The sequence below is a fragment of the Daktulosphaira vitifoliae genome, unplaced genomic scaffold (genome assembly GCF_025091365.1).
Source record: "Daktulosphaira vitifoliae isolate Bord-2020 unplaced genomic scaffold, ASM2509136v1 Scaffold_1, whole genome shotgun sequence".
Lineage (NCBI taxonomy): Eukaryota > Metazoa > Arthropoda > Insecta > Hemiptera > Phylloxeridae > Daktulosphaira > Daktulosphaira vitifoliae.
In genome coordinates this window covers 58,768,682-58,787,646 of record NW_026099572.1, presented here as the reverse complement: position 1 = coordinate 58,787,646, position 18,965 = coordinate 58,768,682, and the positions used below count along the sequence as shown (strand labels likewise).

Here is an 18,965-nt window from a genome sequence, read left to right as displayed (position 1 = left end):
TTTCGAACTTTATTTTATCTTCACGGTGAAAATGGCTACCGAATGCTATTATTGTGTGAAAATTCTCGATTTTATTTTTTAAATTTTTAACTTTATAATGCTATGACATATTGAAAAGTGTATGGATCAACATTATTTTTTTATGAGAAATAATATTTTTTAATAATCCCTTTTTCATTCTACATACTTTATCTTAATTAGGATATTAATAATGAACTAGCAGATAATGTAGCTTTTGGAATAGTCCACCAATTTTTTAAAATTAAACACTATCTAAAGATTTGCATCGAAGCGTTTTTTTTTGATAGTGATTTTAATCACTGTCAGATATCATTATACATAATCCATCTATACCACGTCACCACTGTGCCGCGACCCCCCTGTGCTGGGTTTTTCTAAGTACAATAACAAAAAAAAAAATATCTTAGAATGACAAAATACTATCATTAACAGAGTTATAAGACGTGATAACACAATATTTTTGTAGTTTCTGAACTTTTTATCTCTACTAGCGATTGTCTTTTTTATATTATAAGTATCAATTTTTTAATTGTGTTAAATATGTCGTCACTTCGCCAAAAAATTTTTCTTGTTGGATTTTTTAAACACCAAATAACCGGAAGTAAATTCCTTCGAATGGTGACTATTTACGTGTTTTATTCTATAATATGCGAATTGCCAAGCTTAACTTTAATGTCAGTGCATCATCGGTTATTGAAGAATGTGTTATATACTGGAAAAAAGCAAAAATTCCTACACAAGAACTACATAAATGTAAATTGAAACTACAAACTTTATGAAGTGTGGCAATCACTCTCCAAACCTATTAATAGAACAAGTGAAAGTTTGAATAAACAGCGAACTGAATTTAGCGATTTTTTAAATGATTTGTTCGATATAGCACATAGAGATGCATTAATACTTATTAAGTACGATGAGGATAAGCAATTTTTAATCAAACAGCGTGAAAAAGGACGAACAGGCTGTATGGTAGGTATTGATAAAAAAGAAGAACTAATGAAAAAAACACGACAGCTAAGGATAGAAAAAGAAAACGAAAGAAAACGCAAATCTGTAGGCATTGGCATTCATTCTACTTCAGGTATGGCTATCAAAAGTACTAATATTAAAAAAAAAACATTTATTCTTAAGAGTATTGAACCTTGAAAAGTAAGGGTATGATGTATCATTCTATCCAATCGACTACAGTTCTTGACTTACAAATTTTATATTTATGTCATATAAATAAAAATATAAGCTTTTATAAAAGGACAAAAATTATTATACTATTGTATTGTAATATTTTAGCGGAGTTTGATGTTGCCGATTCTGAAAATTGTTCATCTGATTCCCAAATTGATTGCATCGAAGAAGAAATAGTTCAAGAACAAGAAATAAAAATCTATGAAAATCCCACAAAAAGGCCCCGCAAAGAATTATTAACCTCTCGACTATCTGCAGCTTTAGATAGATGTAACGTTAGTGAGATTGTATACATTTAATAATGGCTTTTTTGGATGATGTATCTCTAGATCCATCGTCTTATGTTTTAAATCGGACATCAATTTCAAAACAACGGGAACCATTTCGAAAAAAAAATTACATAAAAATTAAAGAAAAATTTTCTCAGCTCAATGACAAAATAGTAACAATCCATTGGGACACTAAATTACTACATGATATAAGTGGCAAACCAGTCGAAAGATTGGCTGTAATTGCTACAGATGCTGGTACTGAACAACTTTTAGGTGTTCCAGAAATACCTGCTGCTACCGGACTTGAAATGGCATCAGCTGTATATGATACGTTGGAAAGTTGGAACTTAATAAAAAATGGGATTTGATACTACAGTGTCAAATACTGCCAGGATAAAAGGAGCATGCATGTTATTGGAACAAAAATTAGAAAGGGATTTATTACATTTTGGCTGCCGACATCACGTTTCAGAAATAGTATTAGCAGCTGTATTTGGGAAATCTAAATTTTCAATTTCTCGGCCTGATATCCCACTATTTAAAAGGTTCCAAGCTTATTGGTCCCAAGTAAATACAAATAATTTTGTTCCAGGCATAAATAGTTCTGAAATAAGAAGTGTTGTTGATGATGAATTGGATAATATTTTGAAAAATTATAATATTGCTATTTATAAAAAATATCCTCGTGAAGACTATCGTGAGCTTATTGATCTTGTAATCATTTTTTTGAGAGGTATATTCCCCGGAGGTATACAATTTAAGAAACCAGGAGACTATCACATGGCAAGGTGGATAGCTAAAGCCATATATGCATTAAAAATTTATTTATTTCGTACTGACAATTATTGTGAGTTCAATTTAACTAAAAATGAAGAAAAATCATTAACTCTATTTACATGTTTTATTGTAATATGCTACATTATATATTGGATTTATGCACCAGAGGCAATATGTGCACCATTAAAAAATATTCAGTTTTTACAAAAATTGTATCAATATAAAGATATTGATCAAAATATCTCTAAAATAGCTATTGGAAAGTTAGTCAATCATTTATACTATTTAATAAACGAATGTGTAGCTTTTTCATTGTTTGATGATAGTATAAGTGTTGATACTAAAATCAAAATAGTAAAACAAATGACAACACTTGCTGAAATTGACGAAGACAATAAAGACTACCAAATAAAAAAGCTGTCTTTAAATTTAAATCAAGTACCTTTATTTTTAGAAAAATGTGATGATGATGTATTAATATCCCTGTTTAATAGACATTCAAAGAATATTTTTCAACGATACAAAATTAAAAATTTTTAACACGCTTATATTAGTTTCACTTGTATGTGTGATGTGTGTTGTGTGATATGTGATGTGTGATGTGTGTTTGTAACTTTCCAAGCGGCACGTGTTATTGTTCTCGCGTATTCCGTCGTCTAGACTAGACGTCGTAACGCATTCACACCACCCCGCTCACCAATCACCGGCAACACTAATTCTGTATAATTTTATGCTTTTGGTTTTCGTACCCGTACACGCGTGCGTGACATCAATTATATATATATATAAACAAATTTTTATTTTGACTGACCAATACCGCCCGCATGTAATGCGCCTTACGTATATATATTTATATATTCCTACCGCCGCTGCCGCCGTTTATACCTTAGGTATAACGTTCCCTCCCGCCCACAAAACAAGTCTATACCTAGTGCATGATACCATTACGTACTGATGTCGCCTTACTATATATATGTATGTATGTATGTGTATATATATATTCCTACAGCCGCCGCATATGCCTCGCGTACAATATTCCCCCGCGCCCCGCTTGCCCACAAAACACAGCTATACCTAGTGTTACATTGTTACAAACAATGAGAACAATAGAAACCCGTTTCCTGACTTAGTGAACACCCTGTATATTATCACTCTTTATTCTCATCAAGAGACATAGTGTGTATTCATTCCGATTACAAAGGATGATTCCCGTATCGTCACTACCTCCTCGTGTCGAAAGTAAGTAATTTACGCGCCTGCTGCTTTCCTTGGATGTGGTAGTCGTTTCTCAGACTCCCTCCCCGATATCTAACCCTGATTTCCCGTTACCCTTTACAACCATGATATTGATAGTAACTACTATCATAGCATGAAACTAAAAAGTTAAAAATAATTTTTAACTTTTTAGTTCCATGTGCTTTAAAAGCGTGTTTTTTTAGTTTTTTTAAACTATATTTATTTACATATACACCCATCTCAGTTGTCAAGCTCTCGCGAATACCAACAAGGTAAACAAATTATTAAGGAAATAAAAGTAGTAAACAATTCAGGTGAAAGGGACTTAACTTATACAAGATATCAATAAAAGTATAAAAAGAAATGAATCACAAAAACAGTTCTTGTTACAAGTAAATATATATATTTGTTAAAAGGTTACTTAAAATTATTTTTAACAATATTTTTTTTAGTTGGTACAAGATTACAGAACTCAATACCCTCAGGCGACAAAAAAAGTTTTAAATCAGGCGTACAATAAATAAATTCTTTGATTTTAATAGTAAATCATATAGAGTATATAAATATAACTGCATTTTTATTATAATTATTTTTTTTTAAGTGTTTTGTAAAAGTATTGAGCAATTATTTTAAATATTTTTATAAATATTTCAAAAACTATTAGTTTTAAGAGAAATTATCTAATAACCTTTTTTATTACAAATTTTATGTTTAAATTTTTTTTTGTAATGCGAAAATTAAACTAGATAATTACAAAAAACCAAATGTTTGGAAGTTTTCATAAATAACGAGTATTGTCGAGTTTTATTATTTTAACCAAAAAGTATTAACTAATAGCGAAATTGTAAGAAAATCTTTTTTATAGAAAATTACAATAGCTAAAATATTATATATTATAAAATTTTTCGTAAAACAAATTCTGTATCCTAAAAATGTAAAACACTGAAATTTTTCAAATTTTTCCAAAACTTTGAGCTATATGTGCGCCCAGTTAATCAAGTAGTATAAAACTCATATTTTTTAGAGATTATCTTTAGACATAAAGGAACAAATTTACGCCCGGCGCTTCTCAAATTTTAAAACTGAAAAAATAGTGACCACCCAAATATATATATATATATATATATATATATAATTGAATCACTTAAATGATAAATATGACATGTCATTAGAAACAAATTTCAAAGAATTAATTAATTTATAGTACGTTCATGTTTCAAAATGAAATAGGGAACATTATAAATGGGCCTAGGTAATAAGTATCACTAGAAACATATGATGAAACTAATATATTATCTTAATAAATTATATTATTATGATACGGCCCGCGTCGCTTCGTTATACACGATGCCTCGTGACTCGTGCCACCTATATCAGCCGTCGCCCTACAATGAGTATTTGACTGACCAACACCGCGTGTTATACGCTACGGTGCTAAGTCCAGAAAATACCGTACGGCCGACGACGACCGTACGAAGTACGACGAAGTCGTGTCAATTATTAAAATTAATTTTTCAATGCATGTTATTGAATGTTAGTAATTTAAGGCTTACCTTCTGCTGAAGTATTAACATTTAATCTCACACCTAAACATAGTAGATTAGTTTTTTTATTTAATATTTTTAATAGTATTGAAATTTAATACTGAATTAATTATTAACTGATATTTTAAAGTATAGTCATAATATATTTTATTGTTTAATTAATAAATCATTAAAATTAATTCTTTTTGTTAGTTTATTTTATTCGAAATTAAACGTAAATACATGTAAATTTCAAATATATAAAATATTACTTTTTATCTCATTAAACATTATATAAACTATACATATTACCGAACACATAATAAAATAATATTGACTTAGTTTAAACAAAATGAGAATACAAAGTATTTTATATCATAATAGAGATATATAATAACATCACTTAAATGATAAATATGACATGTGGTTAGAATCAAATTTTAAATCAATAAATCTTTCGTTTAACCATTAGGTTTCAAAAAGAAAGAGTGATATAATATAGGGTACATTGAAAATGGGCCTACATAATTAGGATCACTAGAAATCAATGATGAAACTAATATATTATCTTAATAAATTATATTATTATTCCAATAAACTTTTCAGTGTTTTTTACTGAATGCTAGAAATGTATTGCTTACCTTCTGCTGAGGTACTAACACTATACCTCACACCTAAACATAGTAGGTTAGTTTTTTTATTTAATATTTGTAATAGTACTCTAATTTAAGAAAGGATTACATTATTATCTACTAATAATAAATTAAAATTATAATAAATTTTATTACTCTAATACTAAACCATTAAATTTTATATATTTTTTAAATTTATTTTTGTTGAAATTAAATGATTATTCGTTTACTTGTAGAAATATACAAAAAAAAATACTCTTTATCTAAATTAAACCTTATATAAACTATGCTAGTTACCCAACTCAAAAAAATAAGACTTAATTTATTTTAACGAAATGAAATGTAGTGGAAATTTACAATAAAATAAAGATATTTAAATACATCTATTAAGTGATAATTGTTGTGTCCCACCTAGGATGAGACACGGTAACGTGTTGGAATGGAATATCGTTGTAATGTGAAATAAAAATAAACTTAAAATAAACAAAAAAATACAATTATCTGTTTAATTTTAGGAAATAAAATTATTCATAACTTAGCAGTTATAACACAATATTATTTATACAACGGTTCGAACACGATTAATTAATCCTTAATCGAAACTAGTCTTTGCCTACTTCTAATTATTCACTAACGCCAATACACTAATACCATTACAATACGGGTTCATAACAATAAATATGAAATGTTATTAGAAACAATTATTCTTTGATTCTATGTTCATCTTTAAAAATGAAAGAGTGATATAATGTAATTGGGTATATTGTACATGGGCCTACATAATTAGGAACTCAAGAAATCAATGATAAAACTAATATATTAAAGATATTTATCATAATAAATTATATTATTATTTAAATGATATTTTTAGTCGCATTTTACTGAATTATAGTAATTTATTGCTTACCTCCAGTTGAGGAAATAGAATCAATATTTACACCTAAAAATAGTAGATTAGTTTTTTATTTAATATTTTTAATAGTATTCAAATTTAAGAAAGGAATAGATTTTTAACTACTGCTAATTAATTAAAATTATAACAGATTTTATTGCTAAAATACTGAAACCATTAAATTTTATTTATTTTTAAAATTTCTTTTTGTTGAAATTAAACAATTTTTCGTGTAAATATAAAAATAAAAAAAAAATTTTTTTTCACTAAATTAAACTTTATATAATCTATGATAGTTCCACAACGCAGAAAAAAAAGTCTAAATTATTTTAAAAAAAATGAAAGTACATAATATTTTTAATCATAATACAGATATATTTGCTTCACTTAATTGATAAATATGATGTAATTAGAATCAAATTTAAAATCAATAAATCTTTGGTTTAACTTTCATGTTTCAAAAGAATAGTGTGGTATATATAAATAGGATAAATAATTAGGATCACTAAAAATCAATGATAAAAATAATATTATTAAACAAATAAACTTTTCAGTGCATCTTACTGAATGTTAGTAATATATTGCTTACCATCTACTGAGGTATTGACAATCCTCACACCTAAACATAGTAAATTAGTATTTGTATTTAATCTTTTTAAAAGTATTTAAAATTAATACATAATTATATTTTTAACAGATACTTATAAATTATAGTAATAATATAATTTATTGTTGTATTAAACCGTTAAAATTAATTCTTTTTGTTAGTATATTTTATTCAAAATTAAACGTAAATACGTGTAAATGTCAAATTTAAAAAATATTACTTTTTCTTTTAATTAAAATTTATATAAACTATGCGCATTACCGAACACATAATAAAATAATATTGACTTAGTTTAAACAAAATGAGAATACAAAGTATTTTATATCATAATAGAGATATATAATAACATCACTTAAATGATAAATATGACATGTGATTAGAATCAAATTTTAAATCAATAAATCTTTCGTTTAACCATTAGGTTTCAAAAAGAAAGAGTGATATAATATAGGGTACATTGAAAATGGGCCTACATCATTAGGATCACTAGAAATCACTGATGAAACTAATATAATAAAGATATTATCTTAATAAATTATATAATTATTCAAATGAACTTTTTAGTCGCATCTTATAGTAATTTATTTCTTACCTCCTGCTGGGGAAATAGAACTAATATTTACACCTAAACATAGTAGATTAGTTTTTTTATTTAATATTATTAATTTATTATTATTTACTCTAATTTATGAAAATATTGAATTTATTACTTACTAATAATAAATTTAAATTATAATAGATTATATTGCTCAAATACTATACCATTAAATATTTTAATTTTTTTAATGTCTTTTTGTTGAAATTAAACAATTATTAGTGTAAATGTAAAAATATATAAAAAAAATTGATGTTTCACTGAATTAAACCTTATATAAACTATGGCAGTTACGCATCTTAGAAATAATAATACATAATTTATCTTACAAAATGAAATGTAATAATAGTCACATCAAAATAAATATATTTAATTACTTAAGTGATAAATATTAAATGTACTTTGAATCAAATTTAAATTCAATAAATCCTTGATTTAACTTTTATGTTTCAAAAAGAAAGAGTGATGTAATTAGAACATTTAATTTAAATTAATTTAAACATGTCATTATAAACAAATTTCAAAGAATTTATTAATTTATACTACGTTCATGTTTCAAATGAAATAGTGATATAATGAAATAGGGAACGTTATAAATGGGCCTAGGTATTAAGGATCACTAGAAATCAATGATGAAACTAATATATTATCTTAATAAATTATATTATTATTTAAATGAATTTTTCAGTGCATCTTACTGAATGTTAGTAATTTTAGGCTTACCTTCTGCTGAGGTATTAACATTTAACCTCATACCTAAACATAGTAGATTAGTTTTTTATTTAATATTTTTAAGAGTATTAAAATTTAAGAAAGGATTACATTATTCACTATTATTTATAAATAAAATTATAATAGATTTTATTGTTCAAATACTAAACCAATAAATTTTATATATTTTTTAATTTCTTTTTGTTGAAATTAAATGATTATTCGTTTACATGTAGAAATATACAAAACAATTACTCTTTATCTAAATTAAACCTTATATAAATTATTCGAATTACCCAACAAATTAAAAATAGTATTGCCTTAATTTAAACAAAATGAGCGTCTATATTATTTTACATCATATTATCATCAGATATAAAATTGCATCACACAAATGATAAATATGAAATGAGATTAGAATAAAATTTAAAATCAATAAATCTTTGATTTAACCTTCAGGTTTCAAAAAGAAAGAATGATATAACGATATAGGGTAAATTATAAATGAGCCTACATAATTAGGATCCCTAGAAATCAATGCTGATACTTATATATTAAAGATATTATCTCAATAAATTATTTTATTATTCAAAAGTACTTTTGTCAAATATTACTGAATGTTAGTAATTTATTGCTTACCTTCTGTTGAGACAAAAGGACCAATATTTACACCTAAACATAAAAGATTAGTTTTTTTATATAATCTTTTAAATTAATAATTTTAACCTGTGCCGAAAATAGTTACGCGGTTAGTGTAGTAGGTTGTCAAAGGTCTCATTAGTGTAAAAATCAGTTTACTGCTCATTGTGTTGTGTTCCAGTATGACATTAAACAACAAAAAAGAAGCGGATTGAGCAATAGTGCCATGAGTGATGGTGTATGCGCAATGGGACCATCATATGCGTTTGTCGGCTTACTTATCAGTTGCCTTGTTTGTGTATGACACAGATGATAGCACAATGTTGATTGATTAGTGAATGAGTAATATGGAAGAGTACGTAATGTTATATGAAAGTATTGGTGAAAGTAGAAAGTAATAGTATCGTGTTTTAGATGTCGAGCTGTTGGTCATTCTTCAAAAACTTGTCTCCAAAAACCGACTTTAACTTGTTTTAAATGTTCAAATCCTGATCACAAAGCACGAGACTGTCATGTGAGGAGAAATACAAGTACAATTAAACAAGTAGACGACACCAGGTACTTCTCAAATTACTATGGCTAATCAAAATAATAATAGTCCAGTACTCCAAGTTGGGCATGCAGAAGCACAGTCCAAGTACTTTAAAAATACTGACATAAATGGTACTACAGTTAGAGCATACGTCGACATGGGATCTGCGACTGTTGCTATGTTTTTAAGTGATGTCAATAATCTGTTAATTGATTATGATGCTCAAGTAACAGATGAATTTTTTGGTTATGGATTTGGTAAAGTTCATTCGTTAGGTCGTTTTGAGACAAATAAGATATATATTGATGGGGTAGTAGCAAGAGTGCCCGTTAATGTAGTGCCTGATGAAATACAAGATATACCGTTGTTAGTGGTACACCCATTTACTGAACAACCACATATCATGATCACTATTATTGCTGCAGAACTGAAAGTAGAGCAAGTCATGCCCAATGTAGCTGTTATCTCTAACAACAAAGTACCACTATGGTCGACTACGGCCGTGGTAATACCGAAAAGTCATGTTGGACATATATCGGTTAGACTTTTATAGATGGCTATAGTAAGTATGTTGTTTTGAGCGTAGTGAAAGATGTGAGTGACTAGGAAACAATAGTGTACGTATGATTTTTTATAAGTCATTATGGTAGCCACTTCCGTTTAGTATCGATTGAGGTTCCGCTTATACTTCGGTAATTTTTGAAAATTTTTGTAGAGATCACAATATTATACATGTAAAAACTGCAACCTAGGGTCCTAGGAGTAATGGTTAAGTTGAAAAAACAAACGGTACTACTATTAAATGTTTAACAATGATAACTGATAATGAGGAGAACAGAGATACAGAGATTGGGATATCAAGTTAAAGGAAGTACAATGGTCTGTAAATAATAGTATACAGACAACAACAAAATATAAACCATTTGACGTTATATATAACTACAAAGTAAATGAATTAATTATTAATAGTTTGAATAGAGAGATAGAGATAATTAGATTAAATAAAGAAAAGGTTGAAAATGTTAATTTAATATAAAGACTAAAGAAAAATAGGGAGAAAATGTTGACAAGAATAAATGAGCGAAAAAAAAATCAAAGTACAACACAGGTTACTTAGTAATGGTTAGGTGGGATACGCCTGCTACAGAACAAAATAAAAAACTAGAACCAATGTACAAAGATTCATATGAGATAACTTAAGTGCTTAGGTATGACAGATATGTAGTACAAGATATAACCGCGAGAGAGTTATTAAAAACCATTCAGTGCTGTGATAGGCTTCGACCGTTTTAAATTGGTAAACTTAAATGTAGAGGAATGATTGAAAAAAAAAATGTCTTTATCTATTAATATCGTACTGTTGTTGTCACTAATGTCAAAAAAAAAAAATATATATATATATATATATATATATATATATATATTTTAATATAAAACTATTAATGTTCATCCCTTATGCCTTGTAAGGCTGTCAACTTTGTTTTTTTAAATTGGAACACATATTTTGAATTTAATAAAATATTTAGATTTTTAATTCAATAGTAAATGGCATTTGAATTTTTAGTGTAACTTTATTAGTTTATTAGATAAAAACATTTAAAGTTTTAATTTTTTGAGTTAATATACATGTATAATACATAAGGGATTACTATTGAATTAAAAACTCAAACATTTTATTAAATTCAAAATACGTGTTCTCATTTAAAAAAACACATTTGACACCATTACAAGACATAAGGGATGATTTTAAAAAGTATTAAATAGTTAATTATTCAAGAATAATGTATAACTAAAGATAATAAAAAAAAAAATGTTTAAATTATATTTATATTGTAAGTAATTGCGTGAGTTATGATACCATAAAAAACCAATTAGCTACTCGTATTTGTATTCTCTTGTGTATTATATAAGTATATTAACTCAAAAATTTGAAACTTTAAAAGTTTAAATTTTAAATAAATTAAAAAATGTTTAAATTATTATTACTCTGTAAGTAATTGAGTAGGCTATCTTACTGAATATTAGTACTATTGCTTACCTCCTGCTGAGGAATTAATATTTACACCTAAACATAATAGATTAGTTTTTTTATTTAATATTTTTAATAGTATTCAAATTTAAGAATGGAATACATTATTAACTACTTGTAATAAATTTAATATACCAAAGATTTATTTTTAAATTAAAAAATAATTAAAAGTTAACTATTTTCGTTAATTTTTTTTATTCGAAATTAAACATTAATTTAAAAAACCATCATACTAAATCGTTAAATTTTATATATTTTAGCTTCAATGCGAAGCTGAGAAGATATTGGTTTTACTATCAAGTCATTATTTTTTTTTTTTGTGACTGTTACCACTTTTTCTCAGATCTCACTGGACCGATTTCTTTCAACAAAACATCACAAATCGTATCTAGTTAAAGGCATTACCCTCAAAAATTGAAAAAAATTTCCTCGTTCCCCGTTAATGGAGGAAATCTCCAAAAAAATTACAAATTTAAAAATTGCTCATTTTCGAAATTTTTTCTATTTTTTCACTTAAAATTGCCATAACTTTTTTAAAAATAATCAAATCAATATTATTTTTTATAGATGTATGATGTCTTTGTCTTTAATTTAACATATTTTTTTTGTATATCTGACACTTTACCTGTCCACAGAGATTTAAAATCACATTTTTTTTTTTTTAAATTAACTTTTTCAACTTAAATTTTGAAAGTGTTTCGGATTGGATTCGGATACTTTATCATGAAAAAAAAAAAATTCGGACTTTATTTTGTCTTCGCATTGGAAATAGTTGCTATTTTTGTGTGATAATTCTAAATTTTATTTTTTACATTTTTAACTTTATAATGCCTTAACTTATTGAAAAGTGTATGGATCAATACAATTTTTTTATAAGAAATAATATTTATATCCCTCTTTTATTCGATATATTATATCTTAATCAGGATATAAATAAGGAAATAGCAGATCATGTAACTTTTGGAATATTTCACAAATTTTTTAAAATTAAACACTATCTAAAGATTTGCATCGAAGCGTTTCTAATGATAGTGATTTTAATCACTGTCAGATATCGTTATACTTGACCCAACTATGTCACGTCACCACTGTAACGCAACCCTTTTGTGCTGGGTTTTTTTTAAATATCTTTTTGTTGAAATTAAACAATTTTTCGTGTAAATATATAAAAAAGTACTTTTCACTAAATTAAACCCTATATAAACTATGTTATTTCATCAACTAAAAAAAAAAGGTATTAATTTATTGCTTACCTTCAGCTGAGGTATTCACACTATTCCTCACACCTAAATATATTATATTAGTTTTTTATTTAATATTTTTAATATTATTCAAATTTAACAAAAAATTACATTAATATCTACTAATAAAACATTTGTGTTAACTATAAATAACTTTTTTCACATCTAACTTTTATACAGGGTGTTCAGTAAGTCAGGAAACGGGTTTCTATTATTCTCATTGTTACAAACAATGAGAACACTCTGTATAAACAATGCAAGTTACCAAAATCATAAACAATAATAGTTAATTTATTAAAATAAAGTGAAAGTACATAGGATTTTACATCAAAAAGAGATATATAATTGTTTAACTCAAGTGAAAAATTTGACGTGTAATTGGAATCAAATTTCAAATAATTAATTAATTTACAGTACATACATTTTTCATAGAAAATTTCGATTTATTAAAATAAGATATGTTCTAAATGGGTTTAGTATTTAGGATCACTAGAAATCAATGATGAAACTAATATATTAAGGATATTATGTTAATAAATAGTATTATTTTTCAAACGAACTATTCATTCGTATCTTACTGAATGTTATTAATTTATAACTTACCTTGTACTGGGTGAGTGAAAGTAAACCCTAAACGTAGTGAATAAGATAATTTAATTAGTATTTTTAATAATATTCAAATTTAATAATGAATTTTATTATAAATTGAATTAATAAATTATAGTAATAATATATTTTATTTTTAAATCATTAAACCTATATAAATTAATTGTTTTTGTTAATTTCTTTTATTTTAAATAAACATTAAAAAGTGTTACTTTAAAATATATAAAATTGTGACAGTTATAATTTTATAAATTTTAAAAGTTACTTTTTTTTAATCTAACATTTACATAAATAATGGGAAGTTTCAAAATAATAAAAAATAGTAGTTAATTTATTTAAATAAAATAAAAATAGTGTTTTATATCAAAATAGATATATATTAGTTTCACTCTATTAAAAATATGACATGTAATTAGATTTAAATTTCAAATAATTAATTAATTTATATTACGTTCATGTTTCCACAGAAAATATTGATATATTAAAATTGGATGTGTTGTAAATAGATCTAGTATTTAGGATCACTAGAAATCAATTATTAAACTAATATATTAATGATATTTTCTTAATAAATTGCATTATTTTTCAAACGAACTATTCATTCGTATCTTATTGCATTTTATTAATTTATAGCTTACCATGTGCTGTGGGAGTGAAAGAAAATCCATCACCTAAACATAGTAAATTAGATAATCTATAAATCTTTTTCATATTATTCAAAATTAATAATGAATTATATTATAAACTGAAATAATAAATTATAATAATAATATATTTTATATTTTATCATTAAATCATGTAAATTAATTGTTTTTGTTAATTTCTTTTATTTTATAAAGATTTATTAAAATATGATATGTTGTAAATGGGTCTAGTATTTAGGATCACTAGAAATAAATTATTAAACTAATATGTTAAAGATATTATTTTAATAAATTGTATTATTTTACAAACGAACTATTCATTCGCATTTTATTGAATGTTATTAATTTATAACTTACAATGTGCTGAGTGAGTGAAAGGAAATCCATCACCTAAACATAGTAAATTAGATAATCTATAAATCTTTTTCATATTATTCAAATTTAATAATGAATTATATTATAAACTGAAATAATAAATTATAATAATAATATATTTTATATTTAAATCATTAAATCATGTAAATTAATTGTTTTTGTTAATTTCTTTTATTTTAAATAAACTATAAAAAGTGTTATATTTAATGTATAAACAATTAAAAATATTTTCTCATCTATCCTTTATAGTTTATATAAAGGATAATAATAATAATAATAATAGTTTAAATAAAATGAATGCCCATAATGTTTTATATCAAAATAGATATATATTAGTTTCACTCATGTGAAAAATTTGACATATATTTAGAATGAAATTTCAAATAATTAATTAATTTACAGTACGTTCATTTTTCATAGAAAATTTTGATATATTAAAATAGGATATGTTGTAAATGGGTCTAGTATTAGGGTACACTAGAAATATAAATTTTTTTGTACTATCATTGTGCCTATTGTGGAGTTAAATTAGCTATATATCTATTAATCAATATATATCTATATTTATATATTGTGTGGTTCTTAGTGGTTTAGTGAATACCTGTCAATTGTACCTATTGGATTACGCGTTAACTATATCCTCGAAAGAGGAATCTAAATTTTCCGAAAAGTTAAGGTAAGAGGCTTTGAGCTGATTCAGTTTTATTTCTAATTGTATTAGATTTTAGTTTTATCTTGGAACGGTGAAATCTTATCGGTATCTTATCTTATCTTAAATCGGTAAAACAAATTTTAAATGTTCATATAGTTATTTGAACGAATTTTACTGGCGACATAAGTGAAATTTTACTTGGGTTATTCACAGTTACGCATTTGCGGTATTAGATTTAGCCTGGTCTCTGGGAAATATTTATAAAAATAATGTTAGAGTAGTTCATTTAATACAATCCGCTGTAAATATTGTCGTTGAAAAATGTTGGTTACAGTTTGTTATAAAGACCTGATTGATATCGACAAAAAGTGAATTTCCGGCCGATAGTTACAGTCTTTTGGTAGATAAAAATACTATATTTTCGTCTGACCGATTTCCTGGTAACCGTTATTATTATTATTTACTCGCTGCCATATCATAAATGGCGGCCCCGTACCATTTTATCGTGGTACTTTATAATAACAATAGCTATAATTATAACACTTGTTTTTCTACAGCAGTAGCAAATTTGACCGTACACGGAGATATTGTTTATCTTTGCTTTTAAAGTAGCTACATTTGATTATTAAGGTTTGTAAATAAACATAATACTCACGGTGAATATGTCGAGGAAATCATTAGCACAAATTAATTGCGCTGAATTACGTCGCGAATGCTCTTTTAGACAGGTACTATGCTACGCGACGAAACCCAACATGCTAATTATGCTAGAGGAAAACCTACGTATTGAAGAGATGAACCCATCTATCGAAATTCTACCACCCCGTACGTCTTTCGATAGCAAAATTCCAGTCCGCCAACCCAAAGGGGTGGTTTTTGACAACACTACGGACCGTCTCAGGGAAGAAGAGATCGACGTGAATAATCAGCGGCCCGTCGTAGCGCCTTTACCGGAGGAACATCCGGTGAACCTCGCGCTACGTACATCAGTCGACGAATCTGATGTCGATCAACCGGGAAAAATAATGCGCGCAAGCAGAAAACGTTGAGGACGTATACGTTGCCCGATCGATAGCGCAAGCAGCAGAACAAGTCGGGGCGATCCAACAGAACATTCTCGACATTTCGAATAATGCACGGATAACTGAATTAGAAAGGTCGCTGTCGCGTATTTCAAAGGAACAGTGACAGATTTCAAACATGCTTAAGCGAATCAGTCAAAATATAATGCCGTCCCCACATGTTGCTGTCCAACCGACTATTCGACAAGTGAACGTTGAACTAAATGATAGTCGACGATCGGACGTGCATCGCTACCAAGGATGTGTAGCACGTGTTGGCAAAATGAATAGTATCCGTGCACTCATACATTTGAGAACGAGCCGACCGACTTTTCGTTTACACGCCAACCATGGGAGGGACAATTTAATACAACCGACAGTCGTCGGTCTTTTAACGATTTGTCACCTACCTACAGCTCGCGGTCTGTATTGTTACCTTACCATGATCTGCACACTGTACGCGCCTGCTTAACTGAATATTATGAGAGAAATGAAGAGAACCAACGAGAATTTCTGGATAGAACGGAGGATCTACTCTGCCAGGGCGGTATACACCCAACCGCGTGGCTGAACATCGTCGTCCCGTTTTTTAACGACAGGACAGGTTATTGGTGGTGAACCATAAAACTAAATAATATGCCATGGACGAATTACTCGAGGAGTTCGACAATATCGATATCAGGATTACGCTCGAGACGGACTTAAAAACGACGCGACAGGGCCCCCGACAAACGTTAACCGTGTTTATTATTCATAAACATCGTTTAGCTGTGCGAGTACGTTGTGGTTTACCGGAACAACAACTTTTGCGACAGTTAACGGGGCATTTAAAACGCGCCTTGCCGCTACACAATTTTATCCGGTAAAAACATAGTACATCATGACCGTCGCTCACAACACCGAATCTAACGGCCCTTACGATTTACTTATCACCAACAATCTTGGCACTCTTTCAGCACCCCTCTTATAGGAATGTAGGGTATGCCATGGCAAATTCGGATGTAATCAGGGTATCGGAGTTCGAACACACTGCTGACATGACCGATTATAGCGTGAGTCAGGTGTTCGAAATTTTTTTGGGGGAGGGGGTGTTAGTCAACCCGGAAAGTCCATTAATGGCAGTTAACGTTGTCAGTGGGCAAACCGGATCGTGGTTAAGAACCAGCTGCCCCTCGTTCGAACCATAAACCACCCAAATAATGGCCAACTATGACTATTGAAATTGACTAATTTCAACATTTTTCATACTTTTTTGATAAAAATAGCCATAACTTTTTGAAAAATAAATAGATCGAACAAATTTTTTATTATTAATATCTTAGTTATATCCCTTTCATTTAGTGTTTTTTTTTTTTAAAAAAAATAACTTTTAACCTTTATGTGACTGAAAAAAAAAACAACTTCTTATGACAGTGTGGGTACCCGGTACCTACAATATAGTTATCTGTGCTTTTCCGGTAAATTATTTCATTGTCGTCAGTCTATCGCTTTATATCTTATTATATGTAATTCTTTTCGTATCTGGTATACATAGATCTAATAAAGAACATGTATCAGAAATGTGGAAATTAGACTCGTTACCTCTTATTCGAGCTGCAATGTCTCGAGATNTTCGTATCTGGTGTACATAGATCTAATAAAGAACATGTATCAGAAATGTGGAAATTAGACTCGTTACCTCTTATTCGAGCTGCAATGTCTCGAGATCGATTCAAAATTTTGCTAAAGTTTATTCGTTTTGATAATGGAAACACACGTAATATACGTATTACAACAGACAAAGCTGCACCGATTCGTGATATTTGGACATGCTTAATAAAAACTTACATAAAAATTATATACCTACAGAAAATATAACAGTAGACGAACAACTATTTCCTTACAGAGGACACACAAAATTTACACAGTACATTCCATCTAAACCTGCAAAATATGGAATAAAGATTTTTTGGGCTTGCGATGCAGCAAATGCTTACCCTTTGCATGGTAAAATTTACACAGGCAAATCACAAGATGGTAAACGTCAAGTAAATATTGGTGAACGTACAGTTCTAGACTTAGTTGCGATGTATAAAGGTTCTGGGCGAAATAAGACTACAGACAACTTTTTTACAAGTATGTAATTGGCTACTACATTAAACTCTTGGAATATGACATTGGTTGGTACTGTCAGAAAAAATAAGAGATTCTTGCCTCCCAAAATGCTTCCATCAAAAGCCAGAGCGTTACATTCTACAAATTTTGTATTTAGAAAAGATATAGCTCTTTGTTCTTATGTTCCAAAAATAAATAAATCGGTTATTCTTTTATCTACAATGCATATGACAGCCGACATAATGCAAGCTGCTACCGCTAAACCAGAAATTATAAAATATTATAATCAGACAAAAGGAAGAGTAGATACAATGGATAAAATGTTAACAAAATACACAGTAAAGCGAAGAACTAATCGTTGGCCACTTGCATTTTTTTTCAACATGATTGATATTGCTGCTTTATCTGCATATATTATATATATGGAACACAATCAAAGGTTTAACACAACTGATCGACGCCGAAAATTTTTAAAAGAGCTTGCAAATCAGTTATGTATGCCTGCAATAAAAATTTGAACCTCCATACCTAAAGTAGTAGGAAATCGATATACTCGTAATTCAATGGAAATGGTTCCCGGACGGCCAATACAACAGATAATTGCTATTCCTAAAAATGAACCACCTCGTGATGCTTCAGAACGT

At 27.7% G+C, this 18,965-nt stretch overlaps 1 protein-coding gene across 1 annotated transcript in view; it reads right to left on the bottom strand.

The window, feature by feature from the left end:
* Positions 1–18,965, bottom strand: part of LOC126894757 (uncharacterized) — a 239,303-nt gene that overhangs the window by 198,435 nt on the left and 21,903 nt on the right. The window contains exons 9-20 of the mRNA XM_050665999.1: positions 14,497–14,529; positions 14,134–14,166; positions 13,493–13,519; positions 12,902–12,934; positions 11,658–11,684; positions 9,088–9,120; positions 8,461–8,493; positions 7,735–7,767; positions 7,125–7,154; positions 6,551–6,583; positions 5,653–5,685; positions 5,042–5,074 (exon numbers count right to left, since the gene is read on the bottom strand). Coding sequence (XP_050521956.1) covers positions 5,042–5,074; positions 5,653–5,685; positions 6,551–6,583; positions 7,125–7,154; positions 7,735–7,767; positions 8,461–8,493; positions 9,088–9,120; positions 11,658–11,684; positions 12,902–12,934; positions 13,493–13,519; positions 14,134–14,166; positions 14,497–14,529 — 381 coding nt within the window. The remainder of the gene's footprint in view (positions 1–5,041; positions 5,075–5,652; positions 5,686–6,550; positions 6,584–7,124; positions 7,155–7,734; positions 7,768–8,460; positions 8,494–9,087; positions 9,121–11,657; positions 11,685–12,901; positions 12,935–13,492; positions 13,520–14,133; positions 14,167–14,496; positions 14,530–18,965) is intronic.